The sequence below is a fragment of the Sceloporus undulatus genome, chromosome 3 (assembly GCF_019175285.1).
Source record: "Sceloporus undulatus isolate JIND9_A2432 ecotype Alabama chromosome 3, SceUnd_v1.1, whole genome shotgun sequence".
In the NCBI taxonomy this organism is placed as follows: domain Eukaryota; kingdom Metazoa; phylum Chordata; class Lepidosauria; order Squamata; family Phrynosomatidae; genus Sceloporus; species Sceloporus undulatus.
Window position 1 is genome coordinate 245,442,238 of NC_056524.1, and position 21,791 is coordinate 245,464,028.

The 21,791-nt window shown below is 39.0% G+C and overlaps 1 protein-coding gene across 2 annotated transcripts in view; it reads right to left on the bottom strand.

The window, feature by feature from the left end:
* VEPH1 (ventricular zone expressed PH domain containing 1) overlaps positions 1 to 21,791 on the bottom strand; it is a 177,363-nt gene that overhangs the window by 49,768 nt on the left and 105,804 nt on the right. For both annotated transcript variants that reach the window (XM_042459676.1, XM_042459675.1), the window contains one exon: positions 6,274 to 6,413. In XM_042459676.1, the coding sequence (XP_042315610.1) occupies positions 6,274 to 6,413 (140 nt within the window). The remainder of the gene's footprint in view (positions 1 to 6,273; positions 6,414 to 21,791) is intronic.

The window sequence follows — 21,791 nt, forward strand, 5'->3', positions numbered from 1 at the left end:
ATTTATCCACTTTGTATCTCCTGTTATCATCTCCCCCCACCCCCGGTGCTGGGATGCTGAGATATGGTCAACTGCAGGGGCTTCTGTCAAGCATATATCCTGATGTACAATCTTGAGCCAGAAGCAGAGAGGCAGAGAGAGTGTGGACAATAGATGAGAACTGAGGGAAAGATGAATTGGAAAATGGGTGTTTTAAATTCCTTGCCCCTTATGCTTGAGGGCTAAACTAACTCAATAGCAGGGATGTGCCCCTTTCTGCCATATATTTGACTTGAATGATGGCTTAATAAACATTGAATATGAAACTGTACTGCGACTGAAAGCTACAGGCTGATAACAAATATGTGCTGTATTTTTTTTTAAAAAAAGACAGAGATAGAATTCAATGTGGCTCTGTGGCTACAGTGCAGTTATTAATCCATGCTGACAATGGTGATGATATACCATGTTTCTTCTGTCCTTTCATTTAACTTATTACAGTCTCGGACTTTTAAAACTATATGCCTGGTTTCTTCTCTACAGCTGTTTTATGAGATTATTTCTTCCAAACACAGATTTCTTATTTTGCACTTCATTTGTAGGATTATGTATTTTGCTTCACTCATCAGCTCTGCATTTGCTCCATGCCATTTTCTTTTCAACATTCTTTCAATGTCATTTGATTGATGTTCTTTTTCTTTCCTTTACTTGGCTCAATGAATTATCTCTCCGCTAATCCAATTCTGCTGGGGTTCATTCTGCTCTCACTTTATCACTGGTACTGCTGTAATCTGTGTGCTGTTATGCTGTGTGGTGAACCACTAAACTGCTAGTGGCAGACATTTAAAGAACTGCCTGAAATGAGTCTGTCATCTAGATTGACCATTGGATTTTCTTGGGCAGGCTGAAATACCAAAGGCTTCCTTTCCCAGCTGAGGTTTGTTTGCACATAACTTGAGCTTTGCTGTGTCTTGTTTTTCTGGTCTTGCTTTTCAGTCTGGCCTTAGTTTTTCCTCTAGAGTTGTTGGCTCATTGGTCCTGACATCCACTTTCCAACTCCTAACTTAATCCAGATTGCTGCCCACAGTCCAATCCGTCCAGACACTTTAGTCCATTCTTGAATCTCTGCATCTTTGACAGAATATTCCATATCCTCAACAGTGATATCAACTCTTTCCACTGCTCTGCTGGGAGCAGGAAAGATATCTTCCAGTTCCTCAGATTTTTGTTCCTGGACTTTTCGTGAGAGTGTAGTAAACTGTCCAAGTAAAGAGTCGGTGTTTTGGATTCTGTTCACTCAGTGTAAGAATCTGGTATAAATATTTGGCTGAACTATTGTCTTTGTTCATAAATCCAAAGGATTCACCAAGAAGTGTTAGCCCAATAAGGAAAGCTACATTGTTGGCAAATGGCTCGTACTAGGATTCCTGACAGTGCTGTTTCTTCAACTTTGGTCAAACAAAATAACTGTGCTCTGTAGCTAACACAAAACTGACAGAAACTCTTGTGAATGGCAAGAGTGTCAGTAGTAGTGAGGGAAAAGGCAAGAAAGAGCTTATGGGAGCCTACAGTTTTCCATGTAGTTTAGAGTCCGGTATCTTATGGACAAAACATGGTATTGAATGTTGCAGAAGAATGAAAATAAAAGACAATTTTGAATTTATGGTATGCGGGCAGAAACTAAAAAGACATCTCTGCAATATTGCAACTTCAGAGAAGCAAAAGGATTCTGTTTTGTATTTGTGTCTTAAAGAGAGAGATTGTGAAAGAGGAATATTTGGATTGCAAAAGAGGGGTCCCTGTTAAGATGCAAATGGACTTTCAGTTTCTTGGACTTTGAAAATCTCCCGATTGCCGCATAGCTAGAAGGACAAGGAGCCTGCCTGCAAAAAATATCTTCCCCCTCATAACATCTTTACTGAGGACTAAAACAACTTGCAGGCATCTGACTGACCTTTCTAATTGTTTTTTCCCCCCTCCTGTTTGGTTTGTAACATCTTGCCTGATGAAGATGCCCGTGGAGTTTCAACAGCTTGCAGCAAATATAGTGTATTTCAGTTGGCCAATAAAGGTATCACTGGTGGATTTTTGTAGGTATTTGTTAAATGGCCAACACAGCTCCCCATGAATGTTTAAAGAGAAAGAGATTGTGTGAGAGAGAGAAATTTGAAGAAAGATACAAAAGTTTTTTCCTGGCCATATTCAAAATATGCAGTGTAATCCTGTACATCAAGTGTGGATAATTTTGGTAAGTCTGGGGGCTAATTCTGCTACAGACCGTGTTATACCTTCCAGCGAAACTGGAATTGCCTGGAACTCCACTTCTGGGGTGAGAAGAGTCCTGGGAGCTGCAAAAACAAGTGCAGGACCATATGTGGTCTAAAAGCCATGTGCTGCCTACTCCTGTTGTGCATATCTCCTCCAAAGTAAGACTGTCAACTCTCTCCCTGGCTCATTATATATAATGTAAATTTAAAAAAGCAGTACATTTTAACAGCATTTGCTGAGGCCATTTTTTTTAAACGTTCAGAAGTAGAGGTGCTCTTGATGGAGGTTAATATGGAATTTGCAAGGGGAGAAGGAAGCATGTCCCCCCCTTCAAACCCTAAATGTCGCCCTTGTGTCTTGATCACTTAATTCATCGCTGAATTAAGATCTGTACAAAATGAGTTTTGACAGCAGTGAAATTGGGCTGGATTCCTGGAATAATGAGCAGATCAGCTCTCTAACTGCCCTTCAGTGGAAATGGAATAGCAAAACTGAGCTGTGCCTTCCCATGATTTTTGCACTGTCTGTTATTTGTGGTGTATTTAGACTATTGTGTGGGTAGGAGTAAAAATATTAGCAGAGGTCGAGTCTCCCTTATCCAAAATGTTTTGGACCAGAAATGTTTTGGATTTTGAAATATTTGCATATACATAATAATATATCTTGGAGATGGGGCCCAAGTCTAAATATGAAATTAATTCATCTTTTGTATACATCTTATACACATAGCCTGAAGGTAATTTTACACATAATATTTTAAAAATAATTTTATATATTAAACAAAGTTTGTGTACACTGAACCATCAGAAAGCAGGCATGTCACTAGCTCAGCCACCCATCTGGACAATATCGAATTTTGGAGTATTTCAAATTTTAGAATTCCAGATAAGGGATACTCAGTCAGTAAGAGATATGCTAAATTTTCTGTGATGATGTAGCCTACAAATAGCAACAACCATAATTTTATATGTTAGTGTAAAATACTTAAAAAACAAGCAGAAGTAGTACACAGCTGAAACTAATGACACATTAAGCAACGTTTAACAGAAGACTGCAATGATCAGGATCCCAAAACCAAGACTGCTGCAGACATAATACTGTTGCTGACATAATCTCAGAAAACACTGGACTGCAAATCATCAACCAGCCTTAAACTATCTCACCCCTGCCTCTCTTTCTCCTGTGCAATTTCCTCTTTCTATATTATCCCTTAAGACAGTGGTTCTCAAACTGTGGGGTGGGACCCCTGGGAGGCACACAAGTTGCTCAAGGGGGACTTGAGACATGGAGTTCCTGATCTCCACTTCCCAAACCTTTTCTTTCCTGGAGGAGAAGAGAAAGACAAGGCACTTGGAACAGTTGCCTCTTCTCGAGGGAGGAGGAAGAGGGAATTGGCTAAGCTCCCTAGATCATGGCATCTGACGAGGCCCATCCCAAGCTCCCATTCCCCACCCCCACCCCCACCCCCGCAACTGTCCTGTCACTGCCCCAGTTTTCAGGATGAGATGCTGCTGCTTGAATGTGTGAACAAAAATATGTACACTAAACAAACAAAATATTTTTATTCATTTACTATGTCAAGGGGGAGGGATGATGTTTGCATGTAGATATAAAGGGGGTCACAAGGGCAAAAAGCTTGAAAACCATTCTATGCCTTAAGGGACACAGTGGTGCAAGCACCACAACACTAACCAGATGTGTTAAGTTTGCAAAGCCACTTCAAACTATGTATTCCATTTTTGTTTGACACAAAAATGAATGTCATAAACTCATCAGATGTCATTTCCAGCCCGATCTGGGCATGGGCTAGAATTGGGATGGAATGAGATGGAACAGGTATTATCGCATGGATTTTGCATCTGATTCCACCGGGAGTCCCCAAGCTGTTCCCCAGGTGTGCTTTGGCCGCTGATTTTGAAGAACGTAAAGCTTCCATTCTTCAAAATCGGCAGCTATAGCACAGCTGGGGAATAGCTTGGGAGCAGCTTGGGAATGGCTTGGCAGTGGCATTGGTGGCAAAATCCATACGATAACACCTGCTCTCCACTGTTCCATTCCAATCCCAGCCCATTCCCCAGATCAGGCTGGAAATGACGTCTGGCTTGCTTTGTCAGTGGAAAGAAGAAAATAGATTACCACACTGCACTCTTATAGTGTTGCTATTCCACTTTTACTGCTCTAGCTGCCTCCTGTTGCATTCTGAGGTTTATAGTTCAGTGAGGCCTAGGAACTCTCTGGCTGAGAATTCTAACTGCCCCCCTCCCTTAAACTGCAAATCCCAACCTGGCCTCCAGCCAAGAGGCAGCCAGAACAACAAAAGTGAAATTGCAGCACTATAAGAGTGTAGTGTGGTAATCTCTCAGGATGAAGAGAAAGGGAAGGACTGCACTGAATATCAGAGGCAAAGTCCTGATTTGCAAACAGTGGTTTAGAGGAAATCTATATTAAATCACCACTGTGCTATAATCTTCTTTAGATGAATGTTCTGCTATAGTGTTGATCTGGAATGATTCTGAAATAGATTAGCCCAAGAACATATAAATCCAAAAACAGATTTTGGGTGTCAATGGATTATTTAGGACAACACAAGTATTTCCTATATCATATTGCTGTTGTTAATAATAATAAAAATATAATAAACCATTTATTTATATACCGCTTTTCCTGGAGATCAAAGCGGTTTACAGCAATTAAAATTATGACCGAAGCCATAATACAATGTAAAAACAGTTAAAAATATAATTACAATCACAGTTACAATATTAACAATTCAATAAAATCATCTAAGAATAACACAGTTAGATAAAATTACCAGATAGGGGAGTACAATCTCAGAGAGAATTGGGAGGGTAGGCTTGTTGAAAGAGGTAGGTTTTTAATGCCCTTTTGAAGGCTTCCAATGACCCGCTCAAGCGGATATCTTCTGGGAGACCAATCCAGAGAATGGGTGCCATAGCTGTATAAGCCCTCTGCTGGGTTGTCACCAGTCTCACCTTAGAGTGTTCGAGTAATAGTTTCCCCGTAGTTCTAAGGGTGCGGGGCGGATTGTGCTGTCAAGTCAACTCTGTGACTTCTGATGACCCTATGAATGAGAGACCTCCAAGTCATACTAGCGTTAACAGCCCTGTTTAAGTCTTACAGAATCAGATCCATGACTTCCTTAATTGAGTCTATCAATTTTTAATGTGGTCTTCCTCTTTTCCTACTGCCTTCTGCCTTACTAAGCATTATTGTCTTTTGTAGAGAGAATTTCTTCGCTGCTATGTCGTTTCAGTTTAGTCATCTTAGCTTCTAGGAAGAGTTTAGGCTTGATTTTATCTAGGACCCATTTATTTCTCTTTTTAGAAGTCTGAGGTACTTGTAAAACTCTTCTCCAGCAACAAATTTCAAATGAGTTGATTTTCTTCCTGTCAGCTTTCTTCACTCTTCAGCTTTCTCATCCATACATATAAATGGGAAATAAGACGGCATATTTCCATATTTAAATCTATTTATACAGGGCAGATATTTTTTGACTCTTTAACCTTACAAGCATAACCACTGGTGAGGGTTCATGGACTTTGCAGTACAACAAAATTTATAAGGTCAGACATTGCTGGTCCAGAAGTTTAAAAGAGACTGGCAGGGAAGACCCTCTCTTACACACAATTCTGGAATGAAACATGGCCACAATGTTTTATTAGTAACTCCTGTTAGAGCCTTGGCAGAGTGTGGTAGAGTATGGGACAGATCCTGGCAACAGGCATCTCATATGCCATCTGATGAAGCTCCTCTCCCCAGCCTGCCTGCTCTCTTTCATCCTCAGAGGAATACAAAGGAAAACCTCCTTTGAACAAATAATGCCAAGAAATGACTTGAAGGCACGCAACAACAACAATTGAAACCCACTGCAACAATTCACCTTCCAAAATGGACAGAAAGACCTATGTAATGTCCCAAGAGATTTCAATTAACAGTTATCTTAATTGGAAAAAAAATCTTTAACTATAAAGCACCACAATTTATAAATTCATGTATTGCACACACCTGCTGAAAGAGAAACATGATATGGATCCAAAGTTGAGGCTGTCGGCTGATGAGAGTAAAACTGGATTTACTGTACAGGCAGTAATGGCCTTTCAAGGGACAACTGAAGAACAGCTTTGCAACACAACTTTTAACGGTATCTAGAAACAAATATACATGCTGTTAGCATTATCTCCAACTATCTTAATCTAAATCTGAATAACAATAACAATAATATAATTAAAGTGTAAAATCTTTGTAGATATTCAGTAATATACTGACACTGCATCAAATGCAACCTGAGTCAGTGAGGTGGTTAATGCACTAATTTCTAACATCAAAGTGCAATATAAACCACTATGTGTATGGTCCTAAGCATGTACAAGCAGAGGTGTTTCATTTTTGACTACAATTTGAAATATTCTATTTGCACAACAGGAAATACATTCAAGGAACATTTATAGCTAAGAAATAGGAAATTTACACTCATGCTAACATGGTGGTCTGGATTTGTGACCTATGCTTGTTAAAGACTAACATTGTTTGAACATAATGCTAAAAGTTTGCAAACAAGCTAAATAATTTCTTCTGTATACTTCATAATAAATGTCAGCAATATATATGTTGCTGTTTAACTGTTTAGGATTTCTTAATAATATCTACATTTCTGAAACCATTAAGAAATAGATAGATCTGTGAAAATTTGCATCCATGTGCTTTCAGTCTGACCCAGAATGACAAGGTAACACATTCTCAGATAGTTCCTCGGGATTCTTTCCTTCTGCAGAAAGTCCTGAGAGGACTCTATGGATTGCCTGAACAGCTGCCAGTTTATTACACTCCAATGGAAGAAACATACCAGGATCTTTTTATTACCATTGTTCCAAAGAGTGTTAAGTATACATTACACACATTTTATACCAGAATAATATAAATTCTATGTTTTGCTTTTGATTTGTTTGTTTAGTGTTGTGTTGAACTTCTGGGTTCCTAGTTCTCTGAACAACATTGTGAACAGCAACTGACCTTCTATCAGACACATTAGGGGTACAATCATAAACCCTAACACCTGGGAATAATTTGCACAGAACTCAGTGGATTTACTTTTGAGCAGAAAGATACACGGTTGCATTATAAGTGGATATACCAAATGCCTATCTTCCCATAGCAATGAACTTTGAGTGGCTTATTTACATCTTTTCTAACATAAAGAATAAGAGCAAGTGGAGAGCTGGGTGTTTAATGTACACCATCTGTTGCTTTGTTTAACAAAATATTTGACTACATTCAGCATAGATGCAATCTTATTTTTTAAAATAAGGAAACTTACTTGCTATTAGTCAATATTTAATCAATGGGTTCCATGATTAAAAAGCTTTCTAACTTACATCAGTTCAAATACACTGTAAGGACTAAAATAAATCTTTTAGTTCAAACATAATTTTCAGGTTCAGAACTAGCTACAATGAAGGACTGTTGTGGGTTTACAGACATTTTTAAGTGAACTACAGAGCACAGAAGGATTTCCTTTTGGAAGCCATTTATTGTTAACCAGAATCAGAGTGAGATGCTGTAGAAGAAACATATTTATGTGGCATATATATCATGCCATTAATTCCAGCATCTGTAGTAAATAAATTCAAATTGACCAAGTAAGCGGACTCAGATATCATGAACCAGAATATCTCAATTTTCAAACTTACAATAAAACAAGACAAGATTTTCAAAGAGAAAACATAATGTTGGAAATGTATTACAGTTTGCAGTGATATGGGGTAGAAACATTTCCATTTCTTCCATTTCCATTTTTACAAACCTTCACCAAGTGCTTAATAACATTAAGGAGATTATCACACGAGGGCTACTTACACTATCATAATGCTATTCTAACATTATTTAGCAAGAACGATACAATAGTGAAACTGCAACACTTTCACATGGTGTCGCAATAATAGGGCATTAACAATTCATGAATGGTAAAACAGGGCTTTTACATTCTGCATGTAGAAAGAAGGTGTGATCAGAGAGAAAAAAACGGGTAATCTCTTGCCACTAAGAAACATTCCTGTGACTCACAAGTCTGATGCAGGAAGTGATCCTGCAGAACAGTACACTGGGGGACTGGGGAATTCAATTTATTTTTGGAAGGTTTAATGACAGATTCTCAACGGCTCTGTTGAAACGTGATTGCCTTTCACATGTTCGCAATAGCTCTAACGAAATACTATTGGCAAGCCATCGCTTTTTTGTCTTTTATGAGAAGTTGCACTAGTACGACGCTTTGATAATGGGACGAGTACGGTATGTGCATGACATAGTGTGAAAATCTTCCTGTGATTGCGCAAACATGACGAGAGCATAATCCTTTCCTCCCATTTCTTATCCCCGTGTGATAATCTCCTAAGACTGCTTTAAGGCTGCAGTATTATATACACTTACCTTAAAGTAACTGAATGGAATGTAATTTCTGCCAGAAATTTGGGTAGACATGTACAGGATTGTACTATTACTATGCTATGGTGCCTTATTGATATTTCAAGTTAAAATATTAGTGTCTATTGGGACATATAATTAATATGTGGCTAAAAAAATCATTTATGAAATAAAAATCACATGCTAAATCAAATCACAGTCCATTTAGGTGGGCATGTTGTGAGAATTTGAATCCAATTATTCCCAGGACCCACTGTGAGCTACACCACTCCCAAAACCAAAAGTAGGAGTAGCCCGAATTCTTCATTCCTAAAACCTCAGGCTTTTTGACTGGGTACAGGGGGAGAGAAAATAAGGTCCATATGCTGAACCTTAGCCTAAATATACGAAAGGCATCAGATTTCGTCTGATCATGCAAGCCAAGCAGAGCCAGCTCTGGTTAGTACTTGGATGGGAGACTGCCAATGAATACCAGTTGCTGTAGGCTCTATTTCTTAAGGAACAGCAAAAACCAGTATTTCTTGGTGAGTATTTATTGCCTAAGGAAACCCAATGAAATTCATGGTGTTGCCATAAGTCATTGAGTGACTTGACACATGCACGCACACACATACACATGCTATACTTTGTTTTAAGAGAGAGTCGTGGTTCCTATGGCCTTCTTGGAACATAATTCTTCCTTTTGTGTGGAAAATAATATAGGCAGTGTGGTCTTCTGTGGGTCACAAAACTGGATTGGAGACCACAGGCAACCTCTTGGGCTCATGCTGCCCCCATCCCTGATTTAGTGCATTGGGGATTTTTCTGCATTTCTTTTAACTTACAAGGCTCATTTTCAACCTTTGCATTCACAAGGTGGCTCCCTTTCTCCTTCAAAATGATATATACACTGACAAAAGAATAATCTTCACCACAATCCAGAAGAGATATACCCATGTGAAAACAACTTTACGCATGTCTAGACAATGTGGCTACATATAAGCATCTGGGTACTCATCCCTTGCCTCTTTTTAATGCTCACTCAGGCCTCAATGCACATGTCTATTTAGAGCAACAACTATTACATCTAATTAGCTAACCAGGTCTAGAGCAACATAGAAGCTACATAGAACAAATAGAAGCTGTATAGTACAAATATCAAATATTTATTGATACTATCACACATTTATCAGCTGGGCCAATCACATCAGCTATATTCATTCAGTAATGCTGATCCATAAGAAACTCACATATGGCCAACTACCAGCAAGGTAATTAAGTGTGTATATGATCAATGCTCACAAAATGTCATAGTTTTCCATACTTTTCCCGGCTTAAAAATAAACAGATTAAATGCCAGTCATAGTTTTGATTAAATTTCAGTTGATATGTTAAGGCAATGATGTCAGGGAAAGAGCTGAAGCATATTTAACATGAAAAGAAAATACATGAGAATAAACGTGTGTGTGTGTGTGTGTGTGTGTGTGTGTGTAGGATCGATGTAGAAGATTGGACTGAATTGCTTTCAAAATCCTTTCTCTCTTCTTTCCTTTCAGTGAATCCCTGTGTCTTGCTAGATCTAGGCTGTACTAAAACTGGCCTAACCAATTCACTTGGTAAACTATTTGACTCTCATATGCTTGGGGGCACATTCAAATATGTGATTCCCCCTAAGTTAGGTTTAGGGAGAATTTGCCCCCAAAGCTATTTTACCACCACCAACCACCAACATTTTTAAAAAAGCTATTCAGGGTGCTATACTGTGTCAGTGATGCTTCATATCTTGGTTTTAAAAATGTCTCTATTGGCCTTAAAACCATTGGAAGCAGAAACATGACAAAATTGCCCCCCACAGGAAAGTATTTTGAATAACGTTTTCAATGAATGTACTAAGCAAAAATAGATATTGAGGGAAGAACCAGTTTTCTGGCAAAAGAGATTCCACCAGTGGAACCCAGAAGGAGGTGATTCTTCATCCCCAACTGAGGAACCTTTTCAAAACCTCTCAAAGGTTTCACATCAAGTGTTCAGAGGGCTATGGGGGTGGGAGAAAACATTTTTACAAAAAAACTGTATCTAATTTCTGTGCAAAATGTTGTTCCTTTACTTTTCAAAAAAGTTCTAAAGTTTCATCAAAAATCATCAAGGAATCCACAAAAACTCTTGTAATCTCACCCTATGGACAGAGAACTTTTGAAAGCATTTGTTTTTGCCTCTGAGAATGAGATAAGTGAAAACACTGGTGTAATGCCAATAGATGTCACAAAGATATTCCTTACAATGTTACAAGGGACAAAAGGCATTTGTGGGGTTCATGCTCTGTTAAAATGTTGAAGAAAAGAAAGAAGATATACAAACATTCTTAGCCATGATACAGGATGTTATTACAGAGCACTTTTGATATATGGAGCCACCTCAAACTTTTTTTGGAAAGGTGGGTGGGGATATAATAAATAATAAAATCCACATGGATAGTGATAAGCTTTTATCACAAAGCATACACTAAGCAATAGGAAATGCATACATATTAAAAATCTTCCTCATGTTCTGAGATACAGGGAATTTCTTTAAATCAACAACATATGGTGACCTTACTTAGTACTTATTTCTCTTTGTTTTCCTTACATCAGTATGCAGGACTATCAGTTGGTTCTTATGAACACATTTGACCATGAACAGTTAGAAAAAGAGGGTCAGAAAATGCCCTCTCTGAAAGACACGGGGGGAGCAGAGCTTCAAAGCAGACAAATGACTGTACTGATGAATTCAAAGTAACAGCACAGGCAAGTTTTAAAAATTTCTCTTAGTGCCTTATCAATACTGTAGCACCTTATATCACTTCTAACATATTTGTCTAAACATTTTAATGAGTCAGATCCAAATTGCCTTTCCCCTCATTTCAAACAGAAGACATGCAACTAGAATCCAGTGACACTACTAGGTAGTATTATGAAAATTTGCAGGGGTAGCTGTGTTGGCCATTTAGCAAATTCAAACAAAAATCCACCCAGCAGTGATACCTTTATTAACCAAGTGAAATACACAATATACTTGTTGCAAGTTTTCAAAGCTCCACTGGCTTCTTCATCAGACAAGATGTTACAAACCAAACAGGAGAAGAAGAAAAAAGGAGAAAAAAATTGGAGATGTTAGTAAGATGCCTGCATTTTGTTGTTCCTGTCCTTAGTTAAGAGAAGGGTAAATTTTGCAGGCTGACTCCTTCTCCTTCTGGCCATGTGGGAATTGCAAGGTAAGACTGTATGGCACAGATGCAGAATTGTATACAGTGGACCTTTGTTATATGCTGGGGTTTGCTTCCAAGATCCCCCGTGGATAACAAAACCTGCAGATGCTGAAGTCCCATTAAATATAATGGCATAGCAAAATGGTGTCCCTTATAAAAAATGGAAAATCATATTTGAAATTTGAAATTTATACTTTTTTGAACATTTTCAAACCGTGGATGCTTGAATCTGTGTATTTAAAAAAAAACATGTATAAGAAGGGTCTACTGTATGTGAGGTCCTGGAAGTGAAATTTAGTTTTCTGGGTAGGATGCTAAAAGCCCAGACTTCCAAGTTAGACTTCATGGAAATGCTACCTCTTCCACGTGCAGGGTCAGATAAACTAGTAAAGCCAAGGAGTTTCAATGTACTGGTAAGCTATGGGGGGGGGGAGGTTTCTTAGATATTGGCCCAAAACAGATGGGCCAAATGATGCAGTTTCTTGCCACATTTGGGGCATAGCATTTAGATAACCCATGTCCCAAACGTGGAAAGAAACCCCACCAGATCCATGTCATTGCTGAAGAACTGGGCTGAAAAGGAGGCTCCTCCCTCCATAACTGTCATCCTTCGGCCTGTAAGGGAGAGAATAGGCTGGCCCAGCTCCATTAGGGCTAGCCTAAAGATATAGGCTCTTCCCTCCATAACTCATCCATCGGCCTGGGAGGGAGAGAATAAGCTGGCCCAGCTCCACCAGGGCTAGCCTGAAAATAGAGGCTCCTCCCTCCATAACTGTCATCCTTTGGCCTGCCAGGGAGTGAATAGGCTGGCCCAGCTCCACCAGGGCTAGCCTGAAGAAGAAGAAGAAGAGCCCTCCCTCTAGTCCGTCTGCCTTAGTCCAGGCATCAGAGGGAGAGAAGAACCACTGGACTTCATCCCCTTTCCCACCACCATTCCCTTCTCCTTTTGTGTCGTGTCTTTTAGATTGTAAGCCTGAGGGCAGGGAACTGTCTTATTAAAAATAATAATTGTAAGCCGCTCTGAGAGCCATTAGGGCTGAAGGGCGGGGTATAAATAACTTAAATAAATAATAAATAAAAGGAGTGGTAAAATACCCATCCTTTCACTGGCCCAGCTCAAAACTGCAGCAGCAGCCCAGATCAGGGCTGGGTTCATGTGGTTGCTGCGGCCCTGGCATGAATTGGGTCAGCACAGCCACAGACTGCATTTTTCAGCCCATTGGGAAACATCTTCAGGCAAGAAGAATCTGAACAAAAGGCTGGAGTTCCACTTAAACCAAAACAGTGGAAGAGCAACATTTAAAATGAACTCTGATGGAAAGCTGAAAGGAGCTGGGGAACATTAGGGACCCTTTCACACTTCATAGAGTCAGCTCTCCCCTTTCGCAGGCTTGCTATTCCCAATGGTAGTGCGTACATGCGGTGACACCAATGTGGTTGCACGCATGTTGTGTGCCATTAGGAACAATGGGACTTCGGGTCTCATGGATTTTGCTATCTGCGGAGGGGAATTCTGGAACAGAACCCATGCACATACCAAGAGCCAACTGCAGTTATAACACTGTGATTCCACTTTACTTGACATGGTTTCATCCTATAGAATTCTAGGATTTGCAAATTCAGGAGGGGTATTTAGAATTCTCAGCTCAAGAGCACTGGTGCCTCTTCAAACACGTACAAATCCTCACTTCCACAAGATGATGCCATGACAGATAAAGCAGAATCATAGCATCGTAACTGAATAGTACGAGAGGGTCCTTGGTTGAATCACTTCAAAAGATGGTGAAAAATGATTAAAAATGTTCAAATATTGAATTTGATCAACCCTATTCAGCTGTTAGGAACAGAGCTGATATAAATGTGTGGAGAACATGCTGGCTTTGATCTTTCCATCACAACTCCACATGCAGAGACCAGCATTCTAAGAGACAAGGCTTCTCTGCACACAGGGGCTATCAGCATGATCGGGAACCCTGATTTGTAACAGAAATTCTCCTCTTTAGTGTCACTTTCCATATAAGGAGAGGGATGATGGAGGTGATTGGGCCAACACATTGTCTATTTGTTGTTATTTGTCATCAAATTGACTTCAATTTATGGGGACTGGAGACCTCTGAGAGTCCTGATCATTAACAGTCCTATTCAGGTCTTGCAAGTTCAGGCCTATGGCTTCCTTGATTTAATCAATCAATCTGAAATGTTGTTATCTTCTCCTACTGCTTCCCTCTTTAACAAGTATTATCATCTTTTCCAATGAAGCATGCCATTTCATGATGAATCCAAAGTACAACAGCCTTAGTTTAGAAATTTTGGCTTCTAGTGAGAGTTCAGACTTGATTTTCTTTTGGGCCCATTTACTTTTTGGCAGTCTTCTAGCACCAGATCTTAAAATATTGATTCTTTTCTTGCCAGTGTTCCTCAGTGTCCAAGTGTCACACCCATACAATTCTCACTAATACACACATTTATTTTAACACTATCCTGAATGCTTACTATGTTCTTATCTTACAAGAGCAATGGAGATTTTTTTTTCTCAGTGTGTCCTATGAATGATCTTGCATATCTACTTCTGGATACAGAGTGTATTGTGGGGAAAATGTTATATCAGCAATATGACATAATGCTCAGATCAACATTTTATTTCCCCAAAGTAGTCTCCAACTTGCCAAAGCTGTCAAGAAATAGCTATAGAAAGGAACCTATGAAGAGTGGCTAGAAATGGGTTAATGTATCAGACTGTTTGCCCCAAGGGCTTGCTCCCCTCATATGGATCCATTCCAAATCACCTTCCAACAAGAAAAGTTCTATTCTCTCCATAGGACATTACTAACTATGAAGTGATATTCCCCCGGCAATTAAGGTTAAAGTAAACACAACATGCATGTTCTGAGATTAAAAAAAAAAAGCTGTGAACTGTACTGGGACTGTGTTAGGAACTGAGAGGGGCTCTTCTTCTTGCTGACCCTCTCAAAACTGCCATTCAGAGCTCTTCCCAAAGCCTCATACATGTCTTGCTTTTAGGAAGACAGCCAAAATTTTTTTTCCTCCATGCAATCAATGGTATTAAACTTTTTGAATTTATGCTTATTTAAGTGGCTGTTTTCAAGGTTTTTTAAAAATTACTTTTAGTTTTACTTTTTGTCCTCAGTCTATTCAAATTTATGTTTACAGCTATAAATCATAATATCAAAAAGCAGTACATATTTGCAGATATGTCTCTGTATCTGTACCTTTTTGCACAAATCAGAAAACCTTATAGGCAGAAAGGTCTGTGGTAGCTCCATTTAAACATCTGTATATAGGAAACCTACTCTACTCTTTTGCACCTTATAAAACCAGCTTAGTGCTCTCCTTATAACACCACCAGTTCTGCTGCTTTAGGCACTAAACTTCAATCATATAAAACAATCTGCATTGCAAGACCAGTTTGTGTGACAGCATGTGAACTTTTCACAGTATGGGAACAGTCTTAGGGGTGGTTGGAGCTTAAGATCAGGTTTAAATCATAAGAGGCCATTTTTGGAAAAAAATGGCATAGTGAAAACACAACTGATTTTCATAACATTGGTCTGCATTTCTGCAAGTTTGTGGTTGTATTGAGCTAGCAGAGCACCATGTGTTCTCAATAAAACCTTGGCTCACGCCATGCTTAAATTTATCAAAAGGTTCCAGAAGCAAGCACTGCAGGGGAGCAATGATCTTTTCCATCTCTTCCATCATATGGTACTAATTATCTCACAGCACAGCCTAAAATGTAACACCAACCAAATCAGACCCAGGGCACTTTTTGAAAGGGGAATTCTGTCATAAACTCAATCACTTTTTTTTGCTGTTTTAAGTTTTATCATACAGAATAAATAAAGAAAAACAAATCAAGACAGACTGAGTTTAACATCAGCATTTGACACTGTTTGTGTCAATCTGCTTTTCCTAATCAAATTATTACAGGATTTACATGAAAAGCACTTACAAGAATCTATACAATCTAGTCTCTGAGTGGGAATAGATCAGATGCACATATGAATGAGCCACTATAGATCTAGTGCCACGGATAGAATTCATGTTAGCCTGTCACCTCAGCCTTTGTTCAACTAACTTCATTCGCATTTTAACTACCATTCATCAAGCACTGAAACAAGGGTGCATCTGTCAGCCTGCATGTGTCTACCAGCACAGAGGAAGACTAAAAAATTAGCCCAACAGAAAGTTCTTAATGAGTTAAATTAGACCATGGGATGGATATGCAAGATTTCAGCTGACCATAAACTGTGACTTAAGTAGTAATTGTTCATCACTTGTTTCCAATCTGTAGATCATTTGTAAAAGTCCAGCTATTGATTGTACTGATCTTCTGTGTGTATGTGGCCCAGGAATGAATTGCATATATGCTCAAGTAATCAATATTTGTAAGAACATATAATAAGAGAAGGGTGGGGGAGGAAAAACATATCTCGTCACACCAGACTTGTTAAGAAATAGAAATGGAAATCCCAGCTAGCATAGCCAACTAAGGACCAAAACAGACCAGCTATAAGCACCGGCTTGGGGGCAATGTAGGGGCATGGTGTTTAGATTCCACATGCCCCAACAATGTCCCCAAGCCAGCATGACCCTGCCTGCTCCACCAGACAGTGGGCAGTGTAGAAGAGCTGCCGCCATGACAGAAAGGGAGGCTTTTTTCCACCCAAAAAGGAGCAGAATTTTGCTGCTTCTTTTTGGGCTGGAAAAACGCTGGATTGGGGCCATGGTGTGTGGTTATTGTGGCCCCAATCTGGAGCTCAAAAGGGCAGCATCAAGCTGTCCCTTTAGGGCAGTCTGTACCAGCCCTAAATTTAATATAAAAGTGCAGGTCCTTGGGGAAATTATAAACTCATAAACCTGCCTTTGTAGTAAGCAGCATTCCTGAAATGTTGATAAGGAAGATCACAAAACATCTGGAGAAATATACGCTGATAAAAACTACCCTACTTTTTTTTAAAGGAAGACATTAGATGGTAAAGATGATATTTCTGAAATGTACAAAGAAAGAAAGAAAAATCATCTTAAAGTTGTCAATCTGCTAGGAAAATCTAGAAGTGATTTTATATCCTTTAATTGGTCCTGGATGGGATTATATAACACATAAACCAGTTGTCACTCCAGCATGAAACAGAAATCTGAAGGTTTACTAAAGATTTACAAGAGTGTTCATTCCCTGTTGGAGTACCTACACATGCAGCCTTACTCTAGAACTACTTCTGCTTACTGAGGTCACTGGGATTTAGCCCCAAGCTAAGCATGTACAGGATCTTAGATGTCTATACACATAAGTACTAGGGACGAGCTGAATTGTCATGAAATTTGTCTTTCACAATAAAATATGATGTTTCAGGAGAACCAAAGATTTTCCAAAACAAGGATGCCATGGAGATGTCAGGATAAGAAGGGTTCCTTCTCTGATATTTGGTGGACTTGCAAGAAGGCAAAAAGTTATTGGTCTAAAATGTATACATATGTTAATTGGAAAAAAATTAAGAGGTAGATTTTGCAGTGTTACCAGAAATGTTTCTGCTAGGCATCATGGATAAAGAACTAGGTAATGGAGCAGTTCCTCAATACATGATCACAGCAGCAAGATTATTGTTTGCACAAACTTGGAAACAGTCTGAAGCACTAACAATGGAAGAATGGATTGTGAAGGCTGCTGAGTTAGCACAAAATGCCACATTAAATGGGTTCTAAAGAATAAGCCAACTGAAGATTCTTTGAAAGAATGAAAAATATTTATGGATTTTTGAGCAATAAGAAATCTAACAATGTCAAAATATGTGGTTATGTTTATTAGCAATTATAGTAGGTTTATTTAATTGGATTTGTAATCATAGAATAACAAAAGATTTTTTCTATCTTTTTAATTTCCTTTTCATTACAGTTATGATTGAGAGTAAGATCCCTACTCTCTGTTTCTTTATGTTTTTGTATGTATTTTCTGAATGTATATCATTTTGATTGTATATTAGATTGTTAGTAGTAAAAATCAATCAATAAATTACAAAACAAAGAGGTAATGCAGATCTCTGCATCACCAGAGCAAATAAAACCAGCATTTTCCTGCAGTTGTCAAAAGAAGGAGAGAAGATGCACATCAATTGCTCTGTCTCTGATCTTGACCAAGGTCTCCCTCCTTCCCTCTCTTATATGATCATCCTCACACACCACTTGTTTATAACCCCATTTACTCTCAGGGCCTGTAACTTCAATTGATGGAGAGACTTTAACAAGCAAGAAGTAGGCAAAACTGGGATTCTTAATATCCATGTGTAAATCTGGGAATACAGAAAATTAGCATGGCCATCTTGGCCAATTTATCAGAGGTGTACAGCATGAGACAGCAACATCCCACTCCTTGATATTCTAGGGCAAGGTACAAAGTATTGGCTATTACTTTGAAAGCCCTACATGGTTTAGGTCCAGGTTATCTTCAAGATTGCCTCCTCCCATATAAACTGCCCTGTCCACTCTGGTCCTCTGGCCGACATTTACTCCAGTCAGCCAGGCTAGATTGGCAACTGTCAGCGAAAGGACTTTTTCTTAGGCCGCCCCTAGACTGTGAAATGACCTGTCAGAAGAGATTCAATAACTGTATACACTGTCTGAATTTAAAAGAGCATTGAGGACTAGTCTCTTCCAGCAGGCTTATCAAGATGACTTTAAAATTGTGAATTTTAAATGATGAATTTTAGATGTGGATTGTTTTAATATGTGTACATCTTATTTGTCCTTTTAAATTGATGTGTGTTTGAACCAATGTGTTTAGCGGATGTTGCTGTTTGTTAATTGTTTTTGTCCCTCACCTTGATCCATGTGGAGAGGTGGGTAAGAAATCATCATCATCATCATCATCATCATCTGAGACTGAGGTACCGATCTTTGTGATGTCATGGGGCATCTTTTTTTCTGATATTATAGAGTTTTGGGAATTGGGCCAGAACTACTTCTGGGCCAGCTGAATATGGAAATGGGAATGTGGGCAATGTAAATTTGTCTAAAACTCAACTAATCAGGTAATATGGCAAACAAGAGCCAAAAGGAAAACATAAAGGCTGCCATCCTATTAGGAGGTTCCAATGGTGTTTATCACACAGAGGTTTTTGCAGCTCATATCCGGGGTGACTCCTGGTTCAGCTATCCAAATTCACGTTATAACGTGAATGTTTTATCACTCCTGGTTGCCCTTCCGAATCGAGGGGGAATCGAATCCAAGGCAAGTCACGTGATGCGGATTCAAGATGAGTGAATGAAAATGGTATTACCACACCGGTGGGATTCAACGATTCGAATTGGCACCCTTGCAAATGCTCAGTGGGGGTCTGAACGCATCGTGACCTTGTACATTTCTGGGGTCAAAAGGGGCGCAAGTTCGTGTTCCCTGTTTCACGTAATTGCGTGTTTGCATTAATATTTGCCTTGTGAATATTTCTGTGTCTTCTTCATCCCCCCTTTTTTATTTTCCCTTCCATTTCAGCAATTTCAACACACACACACACACACACACACAGATAGACAGACAGATAGATATACATACATACATACATACATATGTGTATATTCACATTCACGCAAATACACATATATATATATTCCCAAAAAATGAGTTTCCCTGAAAGTTGCCCTGAAAGTGAAAGGCCCACCAAAAGAAAATGGGGGGAAATTGCAGTGCTGCATCATGGGAAATTTGCCACCCAGGGGGTTTGCGGTGGTGTACCAGAGCAGAAGCAAAGTTGCATTCCACACCAAACCAATTCGGAGTGAAATCAAAGTGAGTTTGAAAGCGAATTCTGTGAATTCACTTTTTTCCAAATTCATCAAAATGAGGAGTCACTTTGGATTCACTGCGGAAGCGCCTTGGAAGGAGCCCCCATAGAAAGGGATCGCATTTGATAACACATTCATGTTATAACGTGAATTCACATCATTGGATCTGTAGCCACGTCGGATCTGAGCTGCAAAAAGCTGCAAAAACCTCCATGTGATAAACACCATGGTCATAAGTAGTGGGCAGAGGGCTATGTGTGCAAATGAAATTTATTGCTCCTTCTTCTCCTCTTTCCATGACATTTTTCTTCAGTCTCCAAACTGCAGTAACTTAAAACTTCAGTTGATCATTTAGAAATACAGATAAGGCACTGAAAGAAAAATGGCAGGCAAAGTTACCAAGGGAATGCAAACATAGCAAATATAAGGGCTGTAGGTGCAAATGATTTTCAGTGCTTCAGTCTCTGTACTGCTAGAAATTGGAGTCTAAAAGAAAATTTCATTGGAGGGGACAAAATTCTTATTAGAAAGCAATGCCCTACTTCACTTCCCCTAAGAGGTATACCTCATCTGGTACACAGAACACACACCCACACCCACACCCACACCCACACACACCCCTGTCATATATAATACCTTATTTTCCATGATTTTTTTCTGATCTGTTACAAAACCTTGCACATTGGCAGCCATCACTATATTTTGTAGCAGTGAATTCTGGAATTAAATTATGTGCTTGGTGAAGCACCTCCTTTTATATGTCTTGAATTTCCCAGCATTCATTTTTTAGAGATTGGCCTGGGTCCTGGTATTATGAGAGAAGCCTGTCACTATCCAGTATCTTCACATGATGCATTATTCTATACACCCCTCTCACATCCTTACTTACTCACCTTCCTTCTGGGTGAAAAAACCCAAATGCTGTAACCTTTTTTCATGCTCCAGCCCCTTGATGATTTGGCTTACCCCTTTCTTCTCCAGTATAACAGTTCTCTATTACAGGGAATGTGACATTTAAAAGTCTGCATTAAAAGCCTCATGAAGTCATTTTTCAGAAGTCCTTGTACTCTGTATTTGTGTATTACAATAAAACCATGTCACAACATAGCATTTATTACTAATTCAGTGGTTTGACCTAGAGTTCCTCTTATACTAGATTCCTCATCTTATTATTAATAAAATCTGTACAAATTCCATCCAACACTAGCCACTTGTATACTCATGACAATAACTTATGAATCGTTTCATAAGGATGAGGAAAAGACTAACTCTTGGTACACCAACAGGAGGTCAGATTACTGCCAGACTTCAGAACAAGTAGTTTATGGAGTATCTGAAATATTAACTAGGTGTCCCATGTGTAAAGAATGTGAGTGCATTTCAGTGAATATATCCAGAATGAGTAACATCAATCTCACCATGTGTCTTTACTGTGGGAATTTTATCTCAAGAATCTTACTTAAAGAATTTACAAGAAATTGCAACAGTAAGAGTGGAAAAGATTGCCATATAAGGCATTTCAGTTTATTTTAGCAATGAGAAAAAAAATGACTGGATACGCACGAACTATTCATTGTATGAAAAGGGCTATTATGATGGATTTGCTCATACCTTATTCCCTACATCAGGAATGGGCAACCTGGGACATTCCAGATGTTGTTGGACTTTAATTTCCATTAGTCTTAGGCCTTTGATCTTGCACAGCTTGACTTATGAACTTCGATGGCCTAGTGACTATCAGCTCAGAAGTAAAACAGTTCCATTTAAAAATAAGGAGTGATGGGAGATGCATGCAAAAACATCTAATGAGGTCACAGATGTTTTCTTTGGTACCAATACCATGCATTTAACGTCTCATATGAATTAGGGTCACTCTCATTGCTTCCAAGTGAATTAAGTTGTCCTACTCTAAACTGTGATGGTACTTCAGGTAGAAATCGACCTGGATCATATTAGGAGTGCCACAGCCACCATCACAAACAGTGTTTAAGAAAGAAAGAAAGAACAAATATATGGGGGGGGGGGGGGGGACTCAAGACACCTGGGTCTACTGCAGAATCATGATTGTCTCCTATGAAGCATATCATAT